The sequence below is a fragment of the Mastigoproctus giganteus genome, chromosome 2 (genome assembly GCF_048544385.1).
Source record: "Mastigoproctus giganteus isolate SK-2022 chromosome 2, ASM4854438v1, whole genome shotgun sequence".
NCBI lineage: Eukaryota > Metazoa > Arthropoda > Arachnida > Uropygi > Thelyphonidae > Mastigoproctus > Mastigoproctus giganteus.
This window is the reverse complement of record NC_143576.1, coordinates 167,690,277-167,714,511: the sequence shown is the minus strand read 5'-3', so window position 1 is coordinate 167,714,511 and position 24,235 is coordinate 167,690,277. Positions and strand designations below refer to the sequence as shown.

General features: G+C 37.3%; 1 protein-coding gene across 1 annotated transcript in view; it reads left to right on the top strand.

Moving 5' to 3' along the window:
- Nucleotides 1–24,235, top strand: part of LOC150089729 (dipeptidyl peptidase 9) — a 483,518-nt gene that overhangs the window by 175,812 nt on the left and 283,471 nt on the right. Inside the window, 1 exon segment of the mRNA XM_090390084.1 lies at nucleotides 16,033–16,133. Coding sequence (XP_090246210.1) covers nucleotides 16,033–16,133 — 101 coding nt within the window.

The following is a 24,235-nucleotide window of genomic DNA, read 5'->3' as shown; positions in this document are numbered from 1 at the left end:
CTTATGTTTAACTTCAACAATTTCTCCTCCACTTTGCTCTCAGTTATTACAAAATCATTAAGCACACTGCTACAATTTGATAACCTTCTTCCATTTTCAAACTGTAATAATTCCTCACGTGTGAATGTAGATGCAAAATACTCATTCAGTTTGTCTCTAATGTTCTCCCAACTCCACTACTCACTTGGAACTCTGACTTCCTCTCTTTGCAACTTGACTTTCTCCAGTCCATCTTTCCTAATAGCAAGGTAACTTTCCTTGGTGATTTTAATGTTTACAACTCCAGCTAACTTCCATTCTCTAGTCACACAGACCCAGCTGGTCGGGATGCTGAGGCTTTAGTCATTACTAATGACCTCACACAGACTGCTCATTTACCTACCAGAATACCGGACAATCCTAGCCATACAGCCAATATGCTTGATCTTTTTCTCACAAACAACCCTTCTAAGTACACGTTCGAATGGAGTGGTCCCTTAGTCACCTCACATCACAACTTGCTGATTGTCTCTTCTGTAGCCTTTATCTCATGGCTGTTCTCGACCTCGTGTTGTTTGGCATTACAAGAATGCAAAATGGAATGACCTGCACGATTTCTTTTTTTTCTCCCTTGGTTGGATTACTGTTTCAAAACTTCTGATGTCAACGTTTGCTGAGATCATGTCAGTGAAATTATTCTTGCAGGAATATAATCCTTTATTCCACAGCTACCTTAAAATCTCATCCTTTTTGAAACCTCGGTTTTCCAATAAATGTACTAAAGCTGGTCAAGAAAAGAATGTTGCATATTGTAATCGGCTTGCTTCCAATTCTTCAGTTTCATTTTCTGCTTACGCCAGAGCTCGCAACAATTGTAATGTAGTTATTAATCAATCTAAACTAGATTTTGAACAGGCTAAGGGTAGAAAACTTGCTTCTTACCCTAATGGTAGCAGAGCATTCTGATCTCTTGTCTCCTGGCAACCCAAAGGTTGCGGGTTCGAATCCCGTGTAGGGCTTGGATCAGAGTAGAAAATGCAAAAACCTTGGGAAGTGCAATATGAAAAAAAATCTCTTGCCAAAGCCATCGGCCGCAACTTTTGTCCAACTCTGGTCCCACCTCGATCAAAACCAGATGGTTCTATTGTTATTTCAACCAAAGTGAAAAGCTGACCTGTGACCTTTGTAAAACACCTCCCACAATTCCCAGCACACTCCGTCAATGCCTCCTGTGGTCTTCCGTCAAAAGGATTTTGACGAATCTCGATGCTAAGAAAGCTACAGGTCCTGGTGGCATTTCTCAACTCAAAACCTGTGCTCCTGAACTTACTCTTGTTCTTTGCCGCCTTTTTTCACTTTCTTATTCCAAAGGTGTTTTTCCTTCTGCTTGGAAATTTGCTCATATCCAGCCAGTTCCTAAAAAGGGTGACGAGTCCCTCCTATCCAATTATCATCGCATTGCAATTACTTCTACTCTTTTTTTTCTTAAGTAATGGAGAAATCAATTAATCGCCAACTCTTAATCTATCTAGAAATCTTATGTCCGATCAATGATTGCCTGTATGGATTCCATCAGTGTCGATCCACTGGTGATATTCTGGCTTACGTTACACATTTATGGACAAATTCAATGGAAAAGTTTGGTGAAACACAAGCAGTTGCTCTTCACATCTCAAAAGCTTTCAATCGTGTTTGGCATAAAGGTCTTCTAAACAAGTTTCCATTTTATGGTTTGCCAACTGTTTTTAGGTTTTCTCCTGACCACTCACCGTAGGTGATGGCAAATTGCTCTCTATCTTCTAATGTCTCCACTAATGCTGGTATCCCCCAAGGTTCAGTTCTTTCCCTCACTCTTTTCCTTTTGTATATTAAATGTCCTTCTTCCATTGATTGGAAATCCTATCCATAGTTTTGCTGATGATAACACATTGCATTCCAGTTTGAGAAGCCTTGCCCTGCTCAATTAGCTTCAAATTCTCAAATATTCTCCAGTGGAGCAAAGACATCTTAGTTGATTTCAATCCTTCTAAAACTCGGTCGTATCTTATATCTCTCAAAAAGGATTCTTTTGAAACTGCAGGACTTCCATATGTTATACTATTATTGAAAGGAAAACCGTACATGATTACTACAAATATCGATGTAGTCGATAGATTGGTAAATGGTGCAACAGTACTTTGGTATATTTCGAATTTGTGGATGACGAAACAGTTAAACGAGTATGGATGAAATTTCCTGAGTCAAAAATAGGACATAACCTTCAACCTTGTTATAAACAATATGGGAAAGATAAACATTTACCTAGTCAATCTGTACCTATTATAAAATGATCAACTACGATTCCATTCAAGAACAATAGGAAAGTAACACGTAGACGTACACAATTTCCTTTAGTATGTGCCTGTGCTTTGACTATACATAAATCTCAAGGAGGGACATTCAACAAAGTTGTATATAATTATGAGAAAGATCATCAACAGCAACTTGTATATGTGGCGTTATCTCGACTGACCTCATTGCAAGGTTTTTTATTTATTACAAATCCCCACGATGATTTCACGTCACCACAGCAAAGCTACTAGTAATATAGAACTTTGTGCTGAACTAAGATTGCTTGGAAAATAATAAGCTACTGGCTCTACAGGATGAACTGCAAGATTTCATAGAAAGTGGTATATCTATATTGTGAATGAACTTACAAAGTTTATGAGCCCATATTCAAGATATCGAAATAGACACAACCTTACAGCAATCCAAAATATTGATATTAAGTGGAACATGGTTGTATAATGATGAACGTATATTACTTAAACCCCAATGTGTGACTCAATTTAAAAGGTCGGATGTTTGTAGTGGTGTTGTTGCGATATATCAACGTGAAGGTTCAACTATCATCAGTACACCACATATCTTTGCACAACTTAATAGCTGCGGTATCAGATGAAATTGGAGACATTTGTGGATCTTTGTACAAATTCAATAGTGAATCTATTTTCATTGTTGCCATATACATCACTCCTGGGATGTCATTAGATATAATTCAAAAATTCATAAACAAGAATTTGTTGCCGTATTCCATTGAAGGTGCAAAATTATTGGAAGAGCCACTGGATCGTATGCCTATAGTTCTCGGCACCTCCGTAGCCAGGTGGGAAGGAGCAGCAGTGCGTAGCACACGCTTCTTGATTAGACCAGGGTTCGAGCCCGTCACCACCAAATACGGAGGATGCGGAAAGGTCACGGAATGAGCACCGCATATCCCAGAGCAATATGGCCTTAGTTGCTAATGCTCCTAAAAAAAACCCAAAAGCCTATAGTTCTCGCTAATGATTTCAATCTAGAACTAAATTCTGCGGGTGGAAAGAAGTTTTGTAAATTTAGGAAAGATGTCTTCAATTTAGATATTAAGTCAAATACTTTAGTAAATACTACACATAATGGAATGACAATCGATGGAGTATTCACTCGGGAATTAAAATCATTTGAGTGTCAAAATTATATATATTTTTTCAGTTACCATAGACCAATAATTTTAGTGTTATTATAATATAATTTATAAGAATTATTGCATTGTATACTAGTACAATGAAAAATTCCATTCATTGCATTTCATTGTACCGAAATTATTTTTTTCAATAAAAATAATGCAGCAATACTTTTTTTTATTTATTTTACTGTACCAGTTTCATAATGAGTTCCTGCAATAAAGAAGTTTTTAATGGCTGCCGCTGTGACATTATCAGTGACACTATCAGTCTCAGAGTAGAGCAGCCGCAACTCATTTTTTTCTTGTACATAATTTTGATGTTTTTTTTTTTTTTGGGCTGATGCTACATAAGCTTGCTTTCTTGCATCACTTGGCTCTACTACTATTTATTCTTTAGTATTCTGCATTGCTCTACATTCTAAGTCATCTTATTTATTTGTTGTTATTATTTTTTATTGGTGTATATATATACATCACCCCACTTAAGTTCACACATAATGACTTGCAAATTCAGCTCAGGGTCCTTCTGTAGGAATAGTATTGCGATCCTGAACTCACCTGGTCTTCACCTTATATTTTGCATCAGACTTTAAGCTATACTATACTCTTTGTTCTTATTTCTGTAAAATTATTGAGCAATCTGAGGATGGAGGAGAAACGACTTCTAAGTTGTTAAATGGAATAATGTTATTAGTGGAGTCCTCCGGGGTTTGGTGTTGGGCCCATTGTTGTTTTGTATATTTATCAATGATATCGATGAAGGTATATCTAAGTTTGTCTAATAACGTCTAAGTTTGCAGACGATACAAAGGTTGGCAGGGTTGTTAATGATAGTACGCTACTGCAACAGGATCTGGAAAAGTTGTACAGATGGGCTGAGAGATGGCAACTGAAGTTTAACATTGACAAATGTAAAGTACTGCATATGGGTAGCAGTGACCCCAGTAACCATATCAACTGGGTAGTACTACACTCAGGGTAGTGGAGAATGAAAAGGATCTGGGGGTAATTGTGCAGTCAGATATGAAGTTTTCTGAACAATGCAAAAAGGCTGCAAGAGTAGCTAATGGTGTCTTGTCAATGATATACAGGAATTTTGCTAGCAGGGATAGAGGCGTGATTGTGTCCTTGTATAAGGTAATGGTCAGGCCACACCTTGAGTACTGTATACAGGTCTGGAGGCCTTATTTTAGGAAGGATATAGAGCTGCTGGAATGAGTACAGAGAAGGGCAATGAGATTGGTGAGTGGAACAAAATGTTGGTGTTACCAAGAAAAGCTTAAGTTCTGCAAATTGCAGATTCTGGAGACTAGGCACCTGCGAGGTGATCTAATTGAGGTGTATAAGGCCTTGAACGGATTGAGCAAGCTAATGTGATTCTTCCTCTTGCTCAGATTACTCACCTGAGGGGACACAAATTCAAATTGAGCAAAGAAAATTGTAGAATAGATGTGCGGAAATTTGCCTTTTGCCAGTGGGTAAACAGGCTAAAGAGATGGAAATCAGCAACTTAAATAAGTTCAAGGCAGAACTAGACAAACATTTGGAGTGAATGGATGAGTGAAATTGGAAGGGTGTTTTTTTTTTTTTTTTTTGGCTGAGCTATAGAAGCTTGCTTTCTTGCATCATATGCCCTGCTAATGCTAAGCGTTCTACTATATCTGTGTCCTTTATCTAAACCTTGGTTTTCCAATAAATGTGCTAAGGCCATTTAGGAGAAGAATGTTGCATATTGTAATTGGCTTGTTTCCCATTCTTCAGTTTCATTTTCTGCCTACACCAAAGCTCGCAACAATCTTAAAGCAGTTATTGATCAGTCCAAACTAGATTTTGAACAGGCTAAGAGTAGAAAACTTGCATCTTGCCGTAATGGTAGCCGAGCATTCTGGTCTCTTGCCAAAGCTATTGGCCGCAACTTTTGCCCTTCTTTGCTTCCACCCATGAACTGGAGATGTGCAAATGTATCTTTAATTCACAAAGGGAGATCGAAGGGTGACACGAGTAATTACAGATCAGTTAGTTTAACTTGGGTTCTGGGGAAAATAATGGAGTCATTGGTTAAAGAAGCATTGGAGGATCATCTGGATGTGATTATCTGGTCACATCTTGTCTGACCAGTTTGATTGGATAATATGATGCAGTCACAAAGGAACTGGATGCAGTAAATAATTTTGATATCATATACTTTGAATTTTGGAAAACTTTAGATACTATTTGAAATGGAAGACTGCTGTACAAATTTAGAGCAATATAGCATTAAAGGCAAGTTGCTACTATGGATAAAGGGATGGCTGAGTGGGAGAAGACAAAGTGGCAATCAATGGACACTGCTCTTTGTGAACTAATTTTATTAGTGGACCCCCCTTGGTTTGGTGTTGGGCCCGTTGTTGTTTTCTGTATTTATCATTGATATTGATGAAGGTATATCAGGCTTAATGTCCAAGTTTGCATATGATACTAATATTGACATGGTTGTTAATGACAGTATGCTACTGCAACAGGATCTAGAAAAGTTTAGCAGATGGGCTGAGAGGTGGCAACCGAAGTTTAATATTGATAAATGGAAACTACTCCATTATGGCTAGAAGTAACCTCAGAGAAACATACCAACTGTGTTGTACTACACTCAGCCTTGGTAGAGAATGAAAAAGACCTCGTGTAATTGTGCAGTTAGATATGAAGTTTTCTGAATAATGCAGACAGGCTGCCAGAGCAGGTCATAGGGTCTTGTCAGTGATATACAGCTAGGCTTCGCATAACGCGAGTTCGATTAACACGATATTCAGTTAACACTATTTGAAAAATGATACCACTTTTCACTTTACACGATGCAAATTTCCAGTTAACGCGATCTTTTTTTTTTTTTATGCGATAGTTGAAAAAGATTTGAATCGCGCGTTAAGCTTATCGTGAGTCGTACGGTCAATAAACAAACGTTTGCGTGCTACCCTCCTCGGTGTGTTTCATCAACCATCGGAAGAAGACGTGTTTGTCTCGTGCTAATAAACTCATCGCAGACTTGCATTTAAAAATTCAAATTTTTAAATGAGCCAGATGAAAATGTTACCGCGAAGGAGATAACGGTAAAAGAATTAGATGAAATCTTTCGTATCGCATAGAACCTCAAACAAAAGGTTTGATGTTCTCTGCGATATTTATTTCGCCAGGGCCTAGAGAAGATTGTTGTCGGCTATCGGAAATTCATTGATGAAAAGAGAATGTCAATACTGTTCAAATATTTCCGCAACAGAAATTTCTTTATTGTGTATTTTATGTCAGAGGTTTCCAAAGTTTCTCGGTTCACGGCACCTTTAATATCTCAGTAATTTTTTCAAGGCACACCCAGACCAAAAGAAATACCTAACAGTTTCGTTTAGTAGTTAGGTCTAAACAACTTAATAAGAAATGCTGAAACTGTGAACTACCTCGAGCTAGTAGTTCGCGCGGTGTCCGACAGATGTCGAGTATCACTGTGTTTCCCTCGAAAATTTAAAATATTCCGGGGCGCACAGTTTAAGAACCGCTGTTTTATGCAATAAACATTTAATTCCATAATTATTTTCATTATCTTTTACATTATATACAGTTAAAAAGTTATTTAAAAGGTATTTTTAAAATTCTTTATGGACATTCCAGAAGGTCAAGGGCCAATTATAATTTTTCCTATTGGTTATGATATTCGATTAATGTGTTTCCGTTTTGCGCGATGCGCTCGCGGGATGAATTAATCTCATTAATCGAGGCCCGCCTGTACTGCAATTTTGCTAGCAGGGATAAGGAGGTGATTATCCCCTTGTATAAGGTAGTGGTCAGGCCATGCCTTGAGTACTGCATGCAGGTCTGGAGGTCTAATTTTAAGACGTATGTAGAGCAAGCTGCTGGAACAAGTACAGAGAAGAGCAGTGAGATTGGTGAGCGTAACAAAGGGTTGCTCTTTCCAAGAAAGACTTAAGTTCTGCAAATTGTAGCATCTGGAGATTACACACCTGTGTGGTGATCTGAATGTGGCGTATAAGGCCTTTGGTTTGAGCAAGCTGAATGCTGATGGGATTCTTCTTCTCCCTCAGATTATGCTCCTGAGGGGGACATGAATTATAATTATGGAAAGACAGAGAATAGATGTGTGGAAATTTGCCTTTAATCAGCATGTGGTTGATTGCTGGAAGAAACTTCCATTGGTCATTGTGGAATCTGATAGCTTAAATAAATTCTAGGAAATGGTGGACAAACGTTTGGAGTGAATGGATGTTTGATATGGGAAGGTTTTTTTTTTTTTTTTTGGCTGAAGCTGTATAAGGCTGCTTTCTTGCATCAAATGCATCTAGTAATGCTAGTATACAGAAAAGTTGCTAGCGGGGATAAGGCGTTGATTATCCCTTTGTATAAGGCCATGATTAGGCTGCATCTTGAGTACTGTATACAGATTTGTTGGCATCACTTCAGGAAGGATGTGGATCTGCTGGAACAGGTGAAGGTAAGAAAAGAGTGCTCTTACCTAGAAAGGCTGCAAATTGCCGCATCTTGAGACCAAGCACCTGCGGGGAAATCTAATTGAGGTGTTTAAATCCTTGAATGGATTGATTAAGCTGCGTGTTAATGGTTATTCTTCTGCTTGCTGAGACTACACAAGAGGGGGTATAAATTCAAGTTGAGGAAAGATGGTTGTAGGATAGATGTGTGGAAGTTTGTCATCAGCCTGTGAGTGAGTGAGTGAGTGATTGATTGTTGAAACAGGCTTCTATCTGTTGTGGAGGTGGATGGGTTGACTAAATTCAAGGAAGAAATGGACAGAGTCTTGGAGGGTATGGATATGTAGGGTTTTTTTTTTTTTTGGCTGATGCTATATAAGCTTGGTTCCTTGCATCATTGCCATTACTACTAATATATATCTTCACAAGCAACTCCATGTGTACAATTTAACAGTACTATATTAAAAATTAATATTAATGTGTGAAATTCTTTTTACATACAAATTGTTTCGAAAAAAATAAATTTCCCGTCATTTCTTTTTTGTTTGATTTTAATTATTTTTTGTATGGCTCAAGAAATCTTTCTATATGAACCGTATATAAAATTTCATGAAATCTGTCCACTAGGAAGTTAAGTTGTTACATGTGAATGGTTGGACACACAATGAAGCCAATAGGCTCTTATGTTTATAAGCTGACATGTCAAAGAAATCTGAGGTAGGGTGAGGAATTGTGAAGGTGGAATTAAAATAAATGGAGGAAATGAGGTTGCAAATGACGAATGAAAATTAAAACTTCAAAAATTTGACTAATAGAGACACTGTGTGGGGGGGGGGATAAAAATCGGAAATTGCGCAATTCCTTCTGCCTGAAAATATAATCATATTCAGTTCAATTTGTAAAACATGAAACAAACTCCTCCCATCTAATTATCATTTTATTGCCCTTACTTCTTTTCTTTCCAAAGTAATCGAGAAATCCATCAAATGCCGTCTCTTATAAACTATCTCAAAACCTTCTGTCTGCTCAAATGATTGTCAGTATGAATTTCGCCAGTGTCAATCCACTGGTAATATGTTGTTGTTCTTGTCACCTCTGGACAGTTTTCTGTCTGTCTGTTTGTTTGTTTGTTTGTTGCTACAACAGCCAGTATTGGCAAGAATATTAAAAATCTTCATATCTATGGATTACTCCCACTTTCATTATACCCTTAATACCAACTAACTCACAGCATACAGATTTCATGCTGATAGGTGAGAATATCTTAATTGGGTCTACAGTAATGTCAGGGGTGTTGCCAACAATATGGGTGAATTTCAACTCCAAGTTAGAACAACTAATGCTGACTTAATAGGGCTAATGGAAATGTGGTTTCACCCAAAATTGGAGAGATGAATTTCACTGTGATATGTACAATGTATTTAGGAAGGATAGGAAAGATAGAAGGGGTGGAGGAGTCATGCTTCTTATCAAGAGTGGCCTGATTGCGAAAAGAACTTTTGCTAAGTCAGAAGTTACACCCATCAGCATGGATTCTGCGGGCTGTGAGTTAGTTGGTATTAAAGGTATAATGAAAGTGGGAGTAATCCATAGATATGAAGATTGGACCAGTCTTGATAAGAGTCTCCATGAGCAGATGGAATGGAAGGGCAGGTGTAAATACCTTATTATGAGTGATTTAAATTTTAAATTTGTCGCTAATTGGTTGGAATAAGGGAGGGAAAATCACCATGGAGAACAAAACTTTTAAGTAAACTAGATTATTATTTCTACCAGAATGTTAGAAAAAATACTAGGGGTAAAAATATTCTAGGCCTTTTTATTATCTACAAATCAGATGATGTCACAGGGCTTACAGTACAGGTACCATTGGCATCACTCAGTTGTTTGAGTTGGAAGATGAAGAAAGATATTGAAGTAGATATAGGTGTGGTCATGGTTTTTAATTTCAGAAAAGAGGACTATGACAGTTTAAGACACTACATGACATCAATGAATTAGACAGATTGCAGAGGGAGGGCAAATATTTTAGAATTTTTAAATTTTTTTAAAGTAATAATCACAGAAGCCACAATGCATATATACTATTAAGCAAATATAGCCCACGGAAGATTCTGAGATGGATGAACATAGAGTTGGCTAGGACAGAGCAGAAAAAAGATGGCATAAGGATGCTACAAGCTGATCTATAATATTACCACAGAAAAAGTAATGTTGGCCAAGGCATTAGCTCTGAGAGCAAAGAATGGGACAAGAAGTTTTTTGTGTATGTGAGTAAAAAAAGAAATCAAATCAGATCTAACCCTCATGTACAGGGTATATTAGATAACCAGCTGGTGTTGCTGATGAATTAAATAAATACTTCACATCGACCTTTACTGATGAAAGACTCTTCACGGTGAAGAGAAGCTGTATGATTGGGGCTAGAAAACAAAAAATTAGTAAAATTAAAATTTCAGTTTATTTATAGGGAAACCTTTGAGACTAAATGCAAGTAAGGCTCCTGAAGTTGATGGTGTATACCCAGTAGTTTTGAGGGAGACAGCTAGAGTGTATTGAACCACTGAGGTTAATTATGAGGGCATCATTGGACTTGAGAGGGATTGGATTCCTTTGTATTGGAGAAGTGCCATGTATCTCCAATACATAAAGGCAGTTCAAAGAGTGAATTTAGTAATGATAGACCAGCTTGTCTTATGTCAATGGTAGGGAAAATCTTGGTTAATTAAGAGTGCAATCTAGGGACATTTAGATAGAAATGCAATCTGAAGATGATATAACATGGTTTTATGAAGGGAACATCACATTTAACTAATGTAGTAAGCTATTTTGACATGTTACTCATGAGCTGGATATAGAGATGAATTTTTATGTAGTTTATTTGGATTTTAGCCAGTCATTTGACTCTGTCCCTTGTGAGAGATTATTGCTGTATACGCTGGAACATGGGATTACTCACAAGATTCTAGGGTGAACTGCAAGGTGGGTGCAGAGCAGGAGACAGAAAGTTGTGATTAACAGATACATCAAATTGGTGTAATGTCAGAAGTGGGGGTCTCCATAGATTGGTTATTGGACCAGTCTTGTTTCTGTTTTTCATAAACAACATCAAGGAGGGGATAGAGGGCATGAGGGTTAAATTTGCAGATGCATAAAGATTGTGAGAGGTGCTAATGATTAGTGTCAAGCAGTGCTCTTTTAAGATAACTTGAACAGGTTTACTCGTTCAAGTTATCCTTGAATACGATAACTTGAATCAACATTACTGGAGTACTTCAATTCGTTGTCAGTGTTCATCCAGTTCACTTTAGAATTGGAAGTTGACAGGTCCCTTTCATTCCTGATAAAACGTGTGGGCCCACACCTGGAAACCTTGGTATAACATAAGCCAATGTGGTGCGGGCAGTTTACCAGCTACAGATCTGGGCACGCCCCTAGCCATCTCAACAGCACCGCCCGCACCCTATTCTCTCATGCTTGGAGCCATTCCAGCTCAGATGAAGCTAGGCGTACTGAGATTTCCAGAGTGAGAACGGACCTGGTCAATTGTAGTTATCCAGCCCACGTTTTAGACAAGTGCTTATTGCAAGCACAGGAGCTCACGATCCACCTGAGACCGTCATCAAAGCATGACAATATGCCTACCGCCTACATTCCCTACTATCTGGGCATGTCTGGCCATATTTCAAAAATCCACCAGGAATACTACATAAAATGTGTGCTGCTACCCGGTAGAAGCTTAAGTTCTATGGTTTCTAACGTGAAAACTCCGGTCGCCCCTCTTTTGCGCAGCGGGGTGGTATACTGCATAACTTGAAATATTGTGGCAGCTTCTACATAGGAGAGAGCTTGAGACGCCTGCAAGACTGCCTTGCAGAACACAAGTCAATCCGCCTTAGTGAGATTGACCAGTCCGCAATCGCGGAACACTTCTGGTCAACCCATCATGACCTTAACTCCAAATGCAATTATGAAATGATTGACCAATCCAGACACTTTTGCCACCGTCTCTGGCTAGAGTCACTTAACATCTCATGCAATTCAAGAACTATGAATTGCTGCAAGGGCACAAGGCTACACCCTATCTTAGAGGCAACTACCTTGAAACTGGATAAATTCTGGCAGCAAATCCACACACGTCCATGCAACAACAATGAGCAGCAACCTAGTAGTTGAATGTTTAATCTCATGCATGCACAACTCTGTATTTGTTAAAAATTTTGTTTCTAACATCTTTATCCTGTTAGAATTGCTGATGAAGGGGTCCATTTAACCCCAAAAGCTACATGTAATTTTTTTTTTTTATTAAACTTCCTGGATCAAACACTGAAGTACTTATTTATTTAACAGGTTTCCCGAATGGTCAGAAAAGTGGCAGCTATGTTTTAACGGCAAGATGCTAGTTCTGCACTTGGGGAATAGCAATCCAAAAATAAGTTATGTATTTGGTGGGTTGAATTGAAAAGTAGCAGAAGAAAGGGATCTGGGAATTATGATATGGGCAGATATGAAATTCTCTGATCAGTGTAAACAGGTTGCCAGGAAAGTCCATGGTGCTCTGTCAATTATGTATCTAACAATAGCCTGTAGAGATAGAGAGGTCATAATCCCACTGTGTAAGGCATTTGTAAGACTGCACTTCAATTACAATTGAGGTTGGCCCTACAAGCAAAGACTTCGATTATGTGAGTTACACAGCACGGCAACTAGGTACCTTAGAACCTGATGGACGCTTATAAGGTTTTCGGAGGGTAAAATGAACAAAACCAAAATTTTCACTGTTATGAAGAATTCTAGAGCTAGGTGCCATAAATTCAAATTATGGAGGAAGAGGTTTAGGCTAGATTAGCCAACTTGTTGATTACTGGAACAAGTTGTCTCTGCAGGTAGTTGAAGCTGACAATTTGAAGAAATTTAAAGGTTGACTGGTTAGTTACCACCTATGTGAGGAGGGAAGTGCATAATTTGTCTATCTTTTTTTTTTTTTTTTTATCAATGGTCCATGACAGCATTAGTAGAGGCATATAATGCAAGAAAGCAAGCTTATGCAGCATCAGCCAAAAAAAAAAAAAACCCCTCCGCTTGTTCGAAATACCTGTCCAGCTGAGCCTTAAATTTGTTTAGGCTACCAACTTCCACAACAAGGGATGGAAGTCTGTTCCATCAACCAACTACCCGCTGGCTAAAGGCAAATTTCCACACATCTATCCTACATCTGTCTTTCCTCAATCTGAATTTATGCCCTCTCAGGTGATTATTCTGAGCAAGAGGAAGAATCCCATCGGCATTGAGCATGCTCAAACCATTGAAGACTTTATACACCTCTATCAGATCACCTCACCGGTGCCTGGTCCAGACACTGTAATTTGCAATTAAGCCTTTCTTCATAAGAGCAACCCTTTGTTCCATTCACTAATCTTGTTGCCCTTCTCTGTACTCGTTCCAGCAGCTCTACATCCTTTTTGAAATGAGGCCTCCAGACCTGTATACAGTACTCAAGGTGTGACCTGACCAATTGCCTTATACAAGGGAATAATCACCTCCTTATCCCTGCTAGAAAAATTCCTGTATATCATTGGCAAGACACCATGAGCTACTCTTGCAGCCCGTCTGCACTACTCAGAGAACTTCATATCTGCCTGCACAATTACCCCCAGGTCCTTTTCATTCTCTACCACTGTCAGGGTAGTACCACAGAGTTGATATGTTGCTCTGGGGTTGCTGTTTCCTCTATGTAATACTCTACATTTGTCAATGTTAAACTTCATTTGCCACCTTTCAGCCCATCTGCTCAACCTTTCCAGATCCTGTTACAGCAGCATAGCGTCAGTAGTGTCCTTAACAACCCTGCCAACCTTTGTGTCGTCTGCAAACTTGGACATTAAGCTTGATGTACCATCATCAGTATCATTTATAAATATAGAAAACAATAATGGACCCAACACTGAACCCTGAGGGACTCCACTAATAACATTAGTCCACGATGAGCAGTGTCCATTGATTACCACTCTCTCTCTTCTCCCCCTCAACCATCCCTTTATCCATCAGCAATTTGCCTCCAATGCCACACTGCTCCAATTTGTGTAGCAGTCTTCCATGTGCAACAGTATCAAAAGCCTTTCTAAGATCCAAATATATAATATCGAAGTTATTCCCTGCATCCAGTTCTTTTGCGACTGCATCATAGTATCCAATCAAATTGGTCAGGCAAGACTTTCCCACCCCCCACCCTGTGACTTAAACTCACAGGGGTGGGGGGGTTGCCGCTGTGTTGCGTGATGACCAAGTGCAAATCCTGGCATTGAAGGGCCCCTCAATTTTGATCCTTCGAGGGCATCCACCCTGTCCTTCAAGCTCTCATATAGGCCCATAACAACGACTACCTTGTGCGCTATATGCTAATAACTAATACTAAACTTCAACAGGAAATCTGGTGAAACTCGAGCAATCTCTCTTCACATTTCTAAGGCTTTTGAGTGTGTTTGGCATAAAAGTTTTCTAAACATGCTCCCAGCTTATGGATTAATGATGGTTTTTTACAAGTGTGTATCCAGTTTTCTCTCTAATCACTCATTGTTGTAAGTGGTGGTATATTGTTGTGTGTCTGCTGGTCTTTTCCTCTTGTATATTAATAACCTTCCACTGAATGGAAATTCTATACATTCCACTCTCCAGTTTGAGAAACCTTTCTCTGCACAAAGTTTCAAATTCTCAAATATCTATCACCAGTTCTTAAATGCAGATATCCAAGTAATTCTCCAGTGGGATCAAGAAAACATAGTCAGCCACAGTCCTCCTAAAACTCAGTCTGTTTTATTTCTTGCAGCAAAAGTCTACTATTCCTATGCTCATCTTTAATGACACTCATATTGCTAGATAAGATCATATATATCTAATAGATATTAACCTGACTTCTGAACTCTCTTAGTATAACATCATCACAGATATGGTTTCTGTGATGTTCTGGGTTTTCTTTTTTCACTTTTAGCATAATTTTTATTCAACATAATTGCTCACTCTACAAGTTCTTAAATCTATTCTTTGATGGAATATTGTTCCCATATCTTGGGTGGTGCTCCGAAAATCTCACTCAGGCTCCTAGACTCGATTTAAACTAGTGCGATCAGGTTAATTAACGACCAATTTCTTATAGTCTCTCTCTACTCTCTGTTTCATAGATTTTCAGTTTCTGTTGCATATTTTTCTGTAGATAATTTCATGGGCACTATTCTTCTGAATTGGTGAATGAGTCCCCTATTCTCTCATCTGTAATTCCCCAACTCTCTTACAAACTAGCCTGTGTTTGGACTGGTTTGTAAGAGAGTTGGGGAATTACAGATGTGACAATCGTTCACTTTTCAATTCCAAACTCACAGAACCAACTTTTAATTTTTTCTTTCCTCATTTATCTCTTCTACATCTGTTTTCTTAGTCAGGTGGGCAGGAGCGGCAGTGTGTAGCACACGCTTCTTGATTAGACCAAGGTTCAAGCCGTGACCACCAGATACGGAGGATGCGGAAAAGTCAGGGAATGACCACCGCATATCCTCGGAGCAATGTGGCCTTAGTTGCTAGTGCTTCTAAAAACCAAACAACAACAACATCTGTTTTCTGGAACTACCTTCCTCCATGTATATTTTCCAAAAATGACAAGTCTACGGAAATCAAGTCTCGTGTCAAGAAGTATCTTCTGTCTTTCCAACTCACGCACAATACTAAGTAGTATATAATTCCTTGTGTGTTTCGGTTATTATTATTTTTTTTTATTTTTAAAAAAGAAGTGTTGTTTTTTATCCACTTTGTATTTGCTTTTATAACAACAGGTTCTGCAGAACCGCCTACTAGAAGTGTTATTTTGAGGGGAAAGAAACATCCTTCTTTCCAACTGAAAAACATAAATTTTCCCCATTTGATTGAATTAAAAGCACATTTTTCTCAATATAACTGCCAGCATTTTATTTAACCTTTTGATAAATTAAGTTATTTTGGCACAAATTAAGTAATTTTTAGATGAAAAATTAAGCCCTAGATTAATTTAGGCCTTAAGTTTTCATTTTTAATGATTAAATTGTATGGTGTTTGTTTTCTGTTATTTAGGTAGATGGTGTAGTGTTGTTACAACTTGCTGAACCTCTCCAGAATTTGTGCCCAGATTTAGAATATTTAGTAAGAGTAGGTTGGACTAGAGATGGCAAACAGTAAGTGGTCATTTACATTATTTTCGTTATAATTAAATGGAAGAAAGGAAATACCTGGATGAACTGTTTGTGTGTGGAGAGCCAAAAAAAATGTAATAATGTATTTGTTTGTAATCGTGCAATACAAATTTATTATAAATCTGTATTTATAACTAGGGTCTGGATTTTTATGACCTTAAAAATGTCAAAACATGATGAAAATATGTCATTAAATTTAACCAAATATGACAAAATAATTTACCTTTACATACTGTATAAATGATAATATTTACTTTATTTATTCTTTTAAAGTTGAACAACAACTTGTTATACAAATTTCTAACAAGTAATATAATGAAAATATCACAATTTGCAAGTTGTTTTTTTTTTTTTTTTTTTAAGTATAAATATTAAAATAAAATTTTTTTAAACATACAAAAACCAAAATGTATAGGCTAAGGTACTAGGCTACTAACACTTGAGTTGCTAAATACTTTCCATAGCATTGCGATACCTGTATCCACTCCAAATGTTTTGGAGTTAATCTCCTTCTATCATCTGCTAATATTCACTTTTGAGCAGAGAAGGAGCTCTCAACATCACAAGATGTGATCAGATCAAAATTAAATGCCTTAATGACATCAGGAGCTAGAGGAAGTCCCTTAACGGCCGTACCCTCCAAAACTTGGGAAATTTTGCATATGGTGGAATGAGCCTGGTTTCTAGCGAAAACTGCATCTAGTTTATTAACAATTTTTTCTCCGATCTCCCCCGGAACTTGTTTCATCTTTTCCTTTGGTTTTCGAATGGTCTCTATAGCTTTAATTAGAGGCATATCTTTCGCCTCCAGTTTAGTAATCGAGGAAGATAGGGAAGAGAAATTACTGTCAATATAAGCAACATCGTGGGATACCTTCTCCTTACCAAAAATTTCCTGTGCTTCAGATATGGATTTAGCTTCCTCGGGTATCTTAAAAACGTATTTATACATGTATATTTATTTAAGATTATTTATAAAATTTTTTATTATTTTCCGATTTATTTGAAAAATTGTATGAAAAAACTAATATGCATGAGCATTAAATTTGGAATGTCTATATATCAAAGCATCCAAAAATAAAAATTATGATAGATCTCATACCATAAAATATGCTATTACCAGGTAATTAATTAATTTGACTACCTCTTTATTGCATGTGTTGCAATATATTATTTTTCCATCCGTTTGGTATGTGTCTTTAGACTTCTTTAACCACAGAAGAAATCCAATTTCTAAAAAGCTCAATTTTGCTTTATTTTGGCTTCATTTCGCCAACATCTGAAGTTTCTACTGTATAAAATAAGTTGAATGAATAATAATTCTTTGAACTCAGTATAAGGCGAAACTACTGTAAAGTTTTAAATTATAGCAAAAATTATGCTAATATGTCATTGTGAGTGACTGACCAGCCACTCAAAATAACTTTGGGATTTAGCCGCTTGTGCCCGCCCACGCTGGGATGTGAAATGATTAAATGTAAATTCCTACGGTTTTTAGAAATATATTTTAAATCAATTTGATAAATAATTTGTCAATTATCGTAAGACGAAATATGAAAATTTTATGTCGACAAGTATAAAATATGCTATTAAATATATTTCATATATTTTTTGAAATTATGACTTAATGTGTAAAATATGATGAAATATGAAATTACAAACACACTTCTTTAGGATCCCCAGACCATGTAACATCGCCTCACTAAGTTTCTTGCCTTTACCTAAACGAAAAATAAATTATGATAATACATAAAAATCCGAACCCTATTTATAACAAATTTGTAGTCTTAAAATAGGAGGTGCTAGGATTATCTAGGAAATGTTCGCAGTGATGTGTGCCATGTGGATATGCTCCTTTTCAACTAAATAAATACAAACATATTATGGCACATAAATGGCAAGAGGATGAATTAAGTCTAGTTTTTCCATTCTCCAAAAGACAGTAGTAGGAACATTTGTGATTGCATGTTCCACAGCGAAAAATGTTACCACTATAAAGTAAAAACATCTGTAAAGAAAATTATCTACAAGGAAGTTTTATAAACTCATGAGAGTATTAAAAACTCCATGTAAATCAAGGATTATCCTAATAAATATTGGCTGTTTATGCAAAGAAATGAACTAATCATTTAAAATGAAAGTGTGATACGTATTTATGGCGACTAGAGCTACCATTCTTCTATTTCATTCATTCCTCACCCCCCACACACTTCTGCCACGTGGATGGTAACCATGATTGGTTGGTACCAGTTGGCACACATGCTTAGAATATGTCAGCCAACCATTTTATTATGTCATGTTATTAAGCTATTTTAATCTCAAGTTTAATTATGTTGCCTAGGTTAAGTTTTTATCTGTAATAATGCTTCATAAATCCAGCATCCTCGGGATCCACGTGCTGAAAATTGAAAAATTCCAATTTTTTGAAGGTCATTCTCATACACCAAATATTCATGGATAATTTTTTATTTGATAATGCAGTAGCTCTGATTCCTATAATTTCCACAGAACAACAGTCACCAGAATTAAGCTAAAATGTTAACTCATACCACTGGATTTTTACTTGCCTAAGAAATAAAGGTTGTGGGTTCGATTGCTGCCTCGGGTATGGATGGTGCAATTGTACAATATTTTTTAATATGAGTTATAAATTGCAATATAATTTTAGCAATCAAACCTCCTTAAAAAATATATTACTGTACTATTAAGTATTATAATGAGAACTGAAATGTCTCACAAAATGATTGATTTTATACACTGAAAATGCATAGTATTAATGACATACAGCATAAGAAACATGTAGAATAGAAAGAAACTGGTGGTAAACTTATTAATGGATCATAATGCATAAATCAGTTACCTGTGATGCTCTTTCTAAGTATGGCTAGTTATTCCCTCCCCACCCCACCCCCTGCACACCTTGTATAGTCAACTACACTCAGAGAAATATTTAAAAGTGCCAGATTTTTGCAAATTTCATTTTTTGAATATTGATTTTTTGAGGTTCTACTGTATAAACTCTTGATATTCATATTTTTGATTATTCATGAGTTATGGCTTTGTACAACATACCTATTTAACATTTGTAACTCTAATGATTCACAGGTAGTTTCTCTCCAAGTTACATTTCTACCATGTGTATGTATTGTTTCTGTGCAGTTATTCTACTGAGTCGTTTTGTTGAATTTTAGACTCATTGGCAACTTAGACCATATTGCATCATTCTGTTTGTACATGTTTATGGGCCGATGTTCACATTGTGCTGGCTGAAACCCTAACTCCCTCCACCTGAGATTGGCTAATTGCAGCTCTGATTGAAGAGGATTTAGAAATTCCTCCTATATATAATGGGACTCTAACCGAGACCTCTCCAAATGAGTGACAAACAAAACCACTATACTGTTATCGAGAGCCCCCTGAGGTATAGATGAGATCTGATTCAGCCAGTGGATCAGGGTTTCTTGGTAGCAGTTAGATTGTATTACCATTGACTTGGAATGCATGCTGATGGAATTCATCTTTTGTATCAAAAGCTCTGAAAGGCATGTAATCAATAGAATAGAAGTGGAGCATTTGGACTTTGACCTATGATGTGGGAGGAGGGGTTTTTGATGATCTCAAAAAAAGCAATGTGAAAGCAGCAAAGGAAAGACAAGCAATGTGATTCAAAAACCTCAGCTGTCAGTTCTCTGGGATTAATATGGAAAACCTGTCTTTTTTAGCTTGATTTGATCCCCTCTCCAACTCACCATTTTGAGGTGCCTCCATAGCCAGGTAGGCAGGAGCAGCAGTTCATAGCACATGCTTCTTGATTAGATTAGGGTTCGAGCCTGTGACCACCAAATACGGAGGATGCCGAGAGGTCAGGGAATGACCACCGCATATCTCCGGAGCAATATGGCCTTAGTTGTTAATGCTCCGAAAAACCAAATAACAACAACAACATCTCACCACTTTTTTTTAACAAGAGTTTTTCTCCATCTTTTTTTTTAACTACAATCAACAATGTCTTTCAGTAAGATGCCAAAAAAATACAATGTATAATTTAAGAAGGCATGAGGAGTGATCAAAAAGTTTGAGAATTGGACTAATATACATATTTCAAAATCTCTGCAGTTTCTTTAGGCTTCTTTTGGAATTTCTCATAATTCCTGTAGGGACTTTAATTCAGGGGGTAGGGAAGGAAGCTAAATCTGGTGAGTGGGGCAGATTGGGGGAGCATAGTGATGGAGTGCTTTGCCAAAAGTTATTGAATTAAAAGTGCTAAATGTGCAGGGAAATTGTCATGATGCAACTGACAAGTTCCCCAAAGCTCACTTTTTCAATCCATTTTTTTCTCAACAGTATGTCCTATTGCCATAGAACTGTTTTGTAGTATTTCTGGTTGACTGTTTGACCATGCGAGACAAATTCATAATGAACAATGTCCTCTGAATCAGAAAGTACAATAAGCATGATCATCAGATTTTGACAAAATCACCTTGCCTTTTTTGGGCCTCAGAGAAGGCTGAATATTCCATTCAGAGGACTCGGTCTTTGTTTCTTGGTCATTACCACGCACTGACAATTTGTCGTTGGTAATAATTGAAACAAAAAAGTGTAGGTGTGCAGCAGCATGTTGATGCAAACCTACACTTTTTTGCAGGAACTTGCTGCTCTCTATGATCATTAGTGAAGATCCAAGGCACAAACTTGACATTACCAAATTTTTCAGGGTGAAAAAAAAGGTGGTTTGTGCATTACTGCCAAGGTCTGTTACTGATCATGATACTCACTATGATAACACAATTTCAAGATATAGAATTGGTGCTCAAACTTTTTGTTCATTTTATAGGAAAATCTTGCATTACCTCATATATGCAAGATTTTCATTATTTTGTAAAATCTGGAATAGGTAACATGCTTGCTTTGTGTACTGCATGTCGATATGATTTTTGAGTTTAAAGTGATGGAATTTGTGATGTAATCAGATACAGTGGAACTTCTCTATTACGAACTTCTATTTAACGAATTTCTCTATATTACGAATTTTTTCGCAAAACATTGCACCTTGAAACGAAATTACATGTAAAATTAACCCCATATAGCGAAGTGTTAGTCTCTCTCTAACGAATTTTGAAAAAAAATTAGTAAAAGCATTTTTGAAGATTTTCAAGCATTTACTGCTAAACAGCCGCTCAAATATACGACCTCCTTCCCTCCGAAATTACGCATTAGCATCTGGAATTAATGATCCTTTTAGTGAATACTTGTGGCCCTTGATGCCTGTAGGAGGGTCTGTGTTTCATTTTTGTTACAGTTATAAAACCAAATGGGTTTTCTTAAAAGTGGTCATAAACTTTGCAATAAATAGGATAGATTTGTAAATTGATGTTGGCCCAGAGGAAAACGAAATTCGCTGCAGTAAGCCTTTAGCGTGCTGCGTCGGCAATACATAGAATGCTACTATAGTCAGTTTTTAGTAATGCCTACTGAGTGACATTCGCTTCTCACCTCAACAGTACCATGTGACCTTCGTGTCAATCAATACATGATATGTCCGTTCTCATCTAACTGGACTCCTAGTAGATGGTTTTCATGAAAATTTTTTTTTTTTTTTTTAAATTTCGTTCTTTTAGAACAATTTGTCATCAATCACATAAGCTATATGCTCTTGTATTTTTTTTTTTTTTCCTGAAAAGTAACAAACAGCATACATTAACCGTAAATTTTCTATTGTGTATATATGAATGAAAGTCATATATTTCTTCAAAGTGATTGATAGGAAAAGTCATGTGATACTGTTGAATTGGCAAGGGAACGTCATTCAGTAGGCGCTACTAACAATTCACTATATGGCCAGCACAGTGAAGTAGTAGTAGTGGCATGTGATGCAAGAAAGCAAGTGTATGAGCTTATGCAGCATCAGCCAAACAAAAAAAAAAAAAAAAAAAAACACACCATTCCCTCCAAATGCCTGTCCAGTTCCTCCTTAAATTTATTCAACCTATCAACTTCCACAATGACAGATGGAAGTTTGTTCCAGCAATTAACCACCCCCTGGCTAAAGGCAAATTTCTGCACATCTATTCTACATCTGTCCTTTCTTAATTTGAATTTATGCCCCCTTAGGTTTGTAATCTGAACAAGTGGAAGGATCCCATCAGAATTCAGCGTGCTCAACCCATTCAAGGCCTTATACACCTCAATCAGATCACCGTGCAGGTGCCTAGTCTCCAGCCACTGCAATTTGCAGAACTTAAGCCTCTCATGGTAAGAGGATCCCCTTCATTCCCCTCACCAATCTTGTTGCCCTTCTCTGTACATGCTCAAGTAAATCTACATTCTTCCTAAAATGAGGCCTGAAGACCTGTACACAGTACACAAGGCATGGCCTGACCATTGCTTTATACAGAGGGACAATCACCTCCTTTTCCCTGCTAGCAAAATTCCTATATATCATTGACAAAACCCCATGATCTGCCCTGGCAGCCTGTCTGCATTGCTCAGAAAACTTCATATCTGACTGCACAATTACTCCCAGATCTTTTTCATTTTCTACCTCCTTAAGTGTAGTACCACATAGTTGGTACGTTTCTCTGGGGTTACTTCTACCCATATGCAGTACTTTGCATTTGTCAAGGTTAAACTTCAGTTGCCACTTCTTAGCCCATCTGCCCAAATTATCTAGATCCTGTTGCAGTAGCACACTGCCATTACTGTCATTAACAACCCTGCCAACCTTTGTATCATCTGCAAACTTCGACATTAAGCCTGATATACCTTCATCAATATCATTGATAAATATACAAAACAACAGTGGACCTAACACCGAACCCTGTGGGACTCCACTAATAACATTAGTCCCCAAAGAGCAGCACCCATTGATTACCACCTTCTGTCTTCTCCCACTTAACCATCCTTTTATCCATTGTAGCAACTTACCCTTAATACCATTCTGCTCCAATTTGTACAATAGTCTTCCATGTGCAACAGTGTCAAAAGCTTTCCTGAAATCCAAATATATGATATCAAAATTATTTTTTGCATCCAGTTCCTTTGTAACCACATCATAATATCCAATCAAATTTGTCAGACAAGACTTTCCTTTAAATCCATGCTGCATCTGAATTATTGCTGCAGTCTTGTCTAGATGATCCTGCAATGCATCTTTAACCAGTGACTCCATTATTTTACCCGGAACAGAAGTTAAATTAACTGGTCTGTAATTACTCGTGTCACCCTTCGATCCCCCTTTGTGAATTGGGGATACATTTGTACAGCTCCAGTCTGTGGGAACCTCCCCTGAGTCCATGGATGCTCTCATAATTATAGCTAAGGGTTTGCTTAGTTGCTTTGCCGCCTCCTTTAATATAACTGGATAGATCCCATCCACCCCAGGTGCTTTTCTTATGTTTAACTTCAACAATTTCTCCTCCACTTTGCTCTCAGTTATTACAGAATCATTAAGTATCCTGCTACAATTTGATAACCTTCTGCCATTTTCAAACCTTAATAATTCCTCATGTGTGAATGTAGATGCAAAATACTCATTCAGTTTGTTTGCTATCTGAGCAGGATCATCAACAGTCGAACCATCGAAGTTTTTGACATATGTATCCGTAAGAGCTGCAGTCCAGTAATTTTTACATTTGTGGAAACAATGTTGAAGAGAAAGTGTTTAAGTATTAATGATAAAGTAAAGATTCTTCATGATATTGACCAGTGTTTTAAGAAAAAAGATATTGCAGAGAAATATGGCATACCTGCAAGCAGCTTATCTACGATTTTAAAAAATCAAGAATCAATTTTAAATGCAATTGAAGGAGGAGCAGACAAGAAGCGAATTAAGTTGTGTATATATGAAGATGTTGATAAAGCTGTTCTAAAATGGGTGCAAATGATATGTGAAAAGAATATACCAATATCGGGTCCAATAATTAAGCAACAAGCTCTGAAATTTGCACAGTCCCTGGGACATACAGAATTTAATGCGAGCACTGGGTGGCTAGATAAATTTAAGAAGCACCACGAATTGTGGAAAAGGTTATTTGTGGAGAAAGTGTTAATGTAAGTGAAGAAGATTGCAATAGTTGGAGGAACTA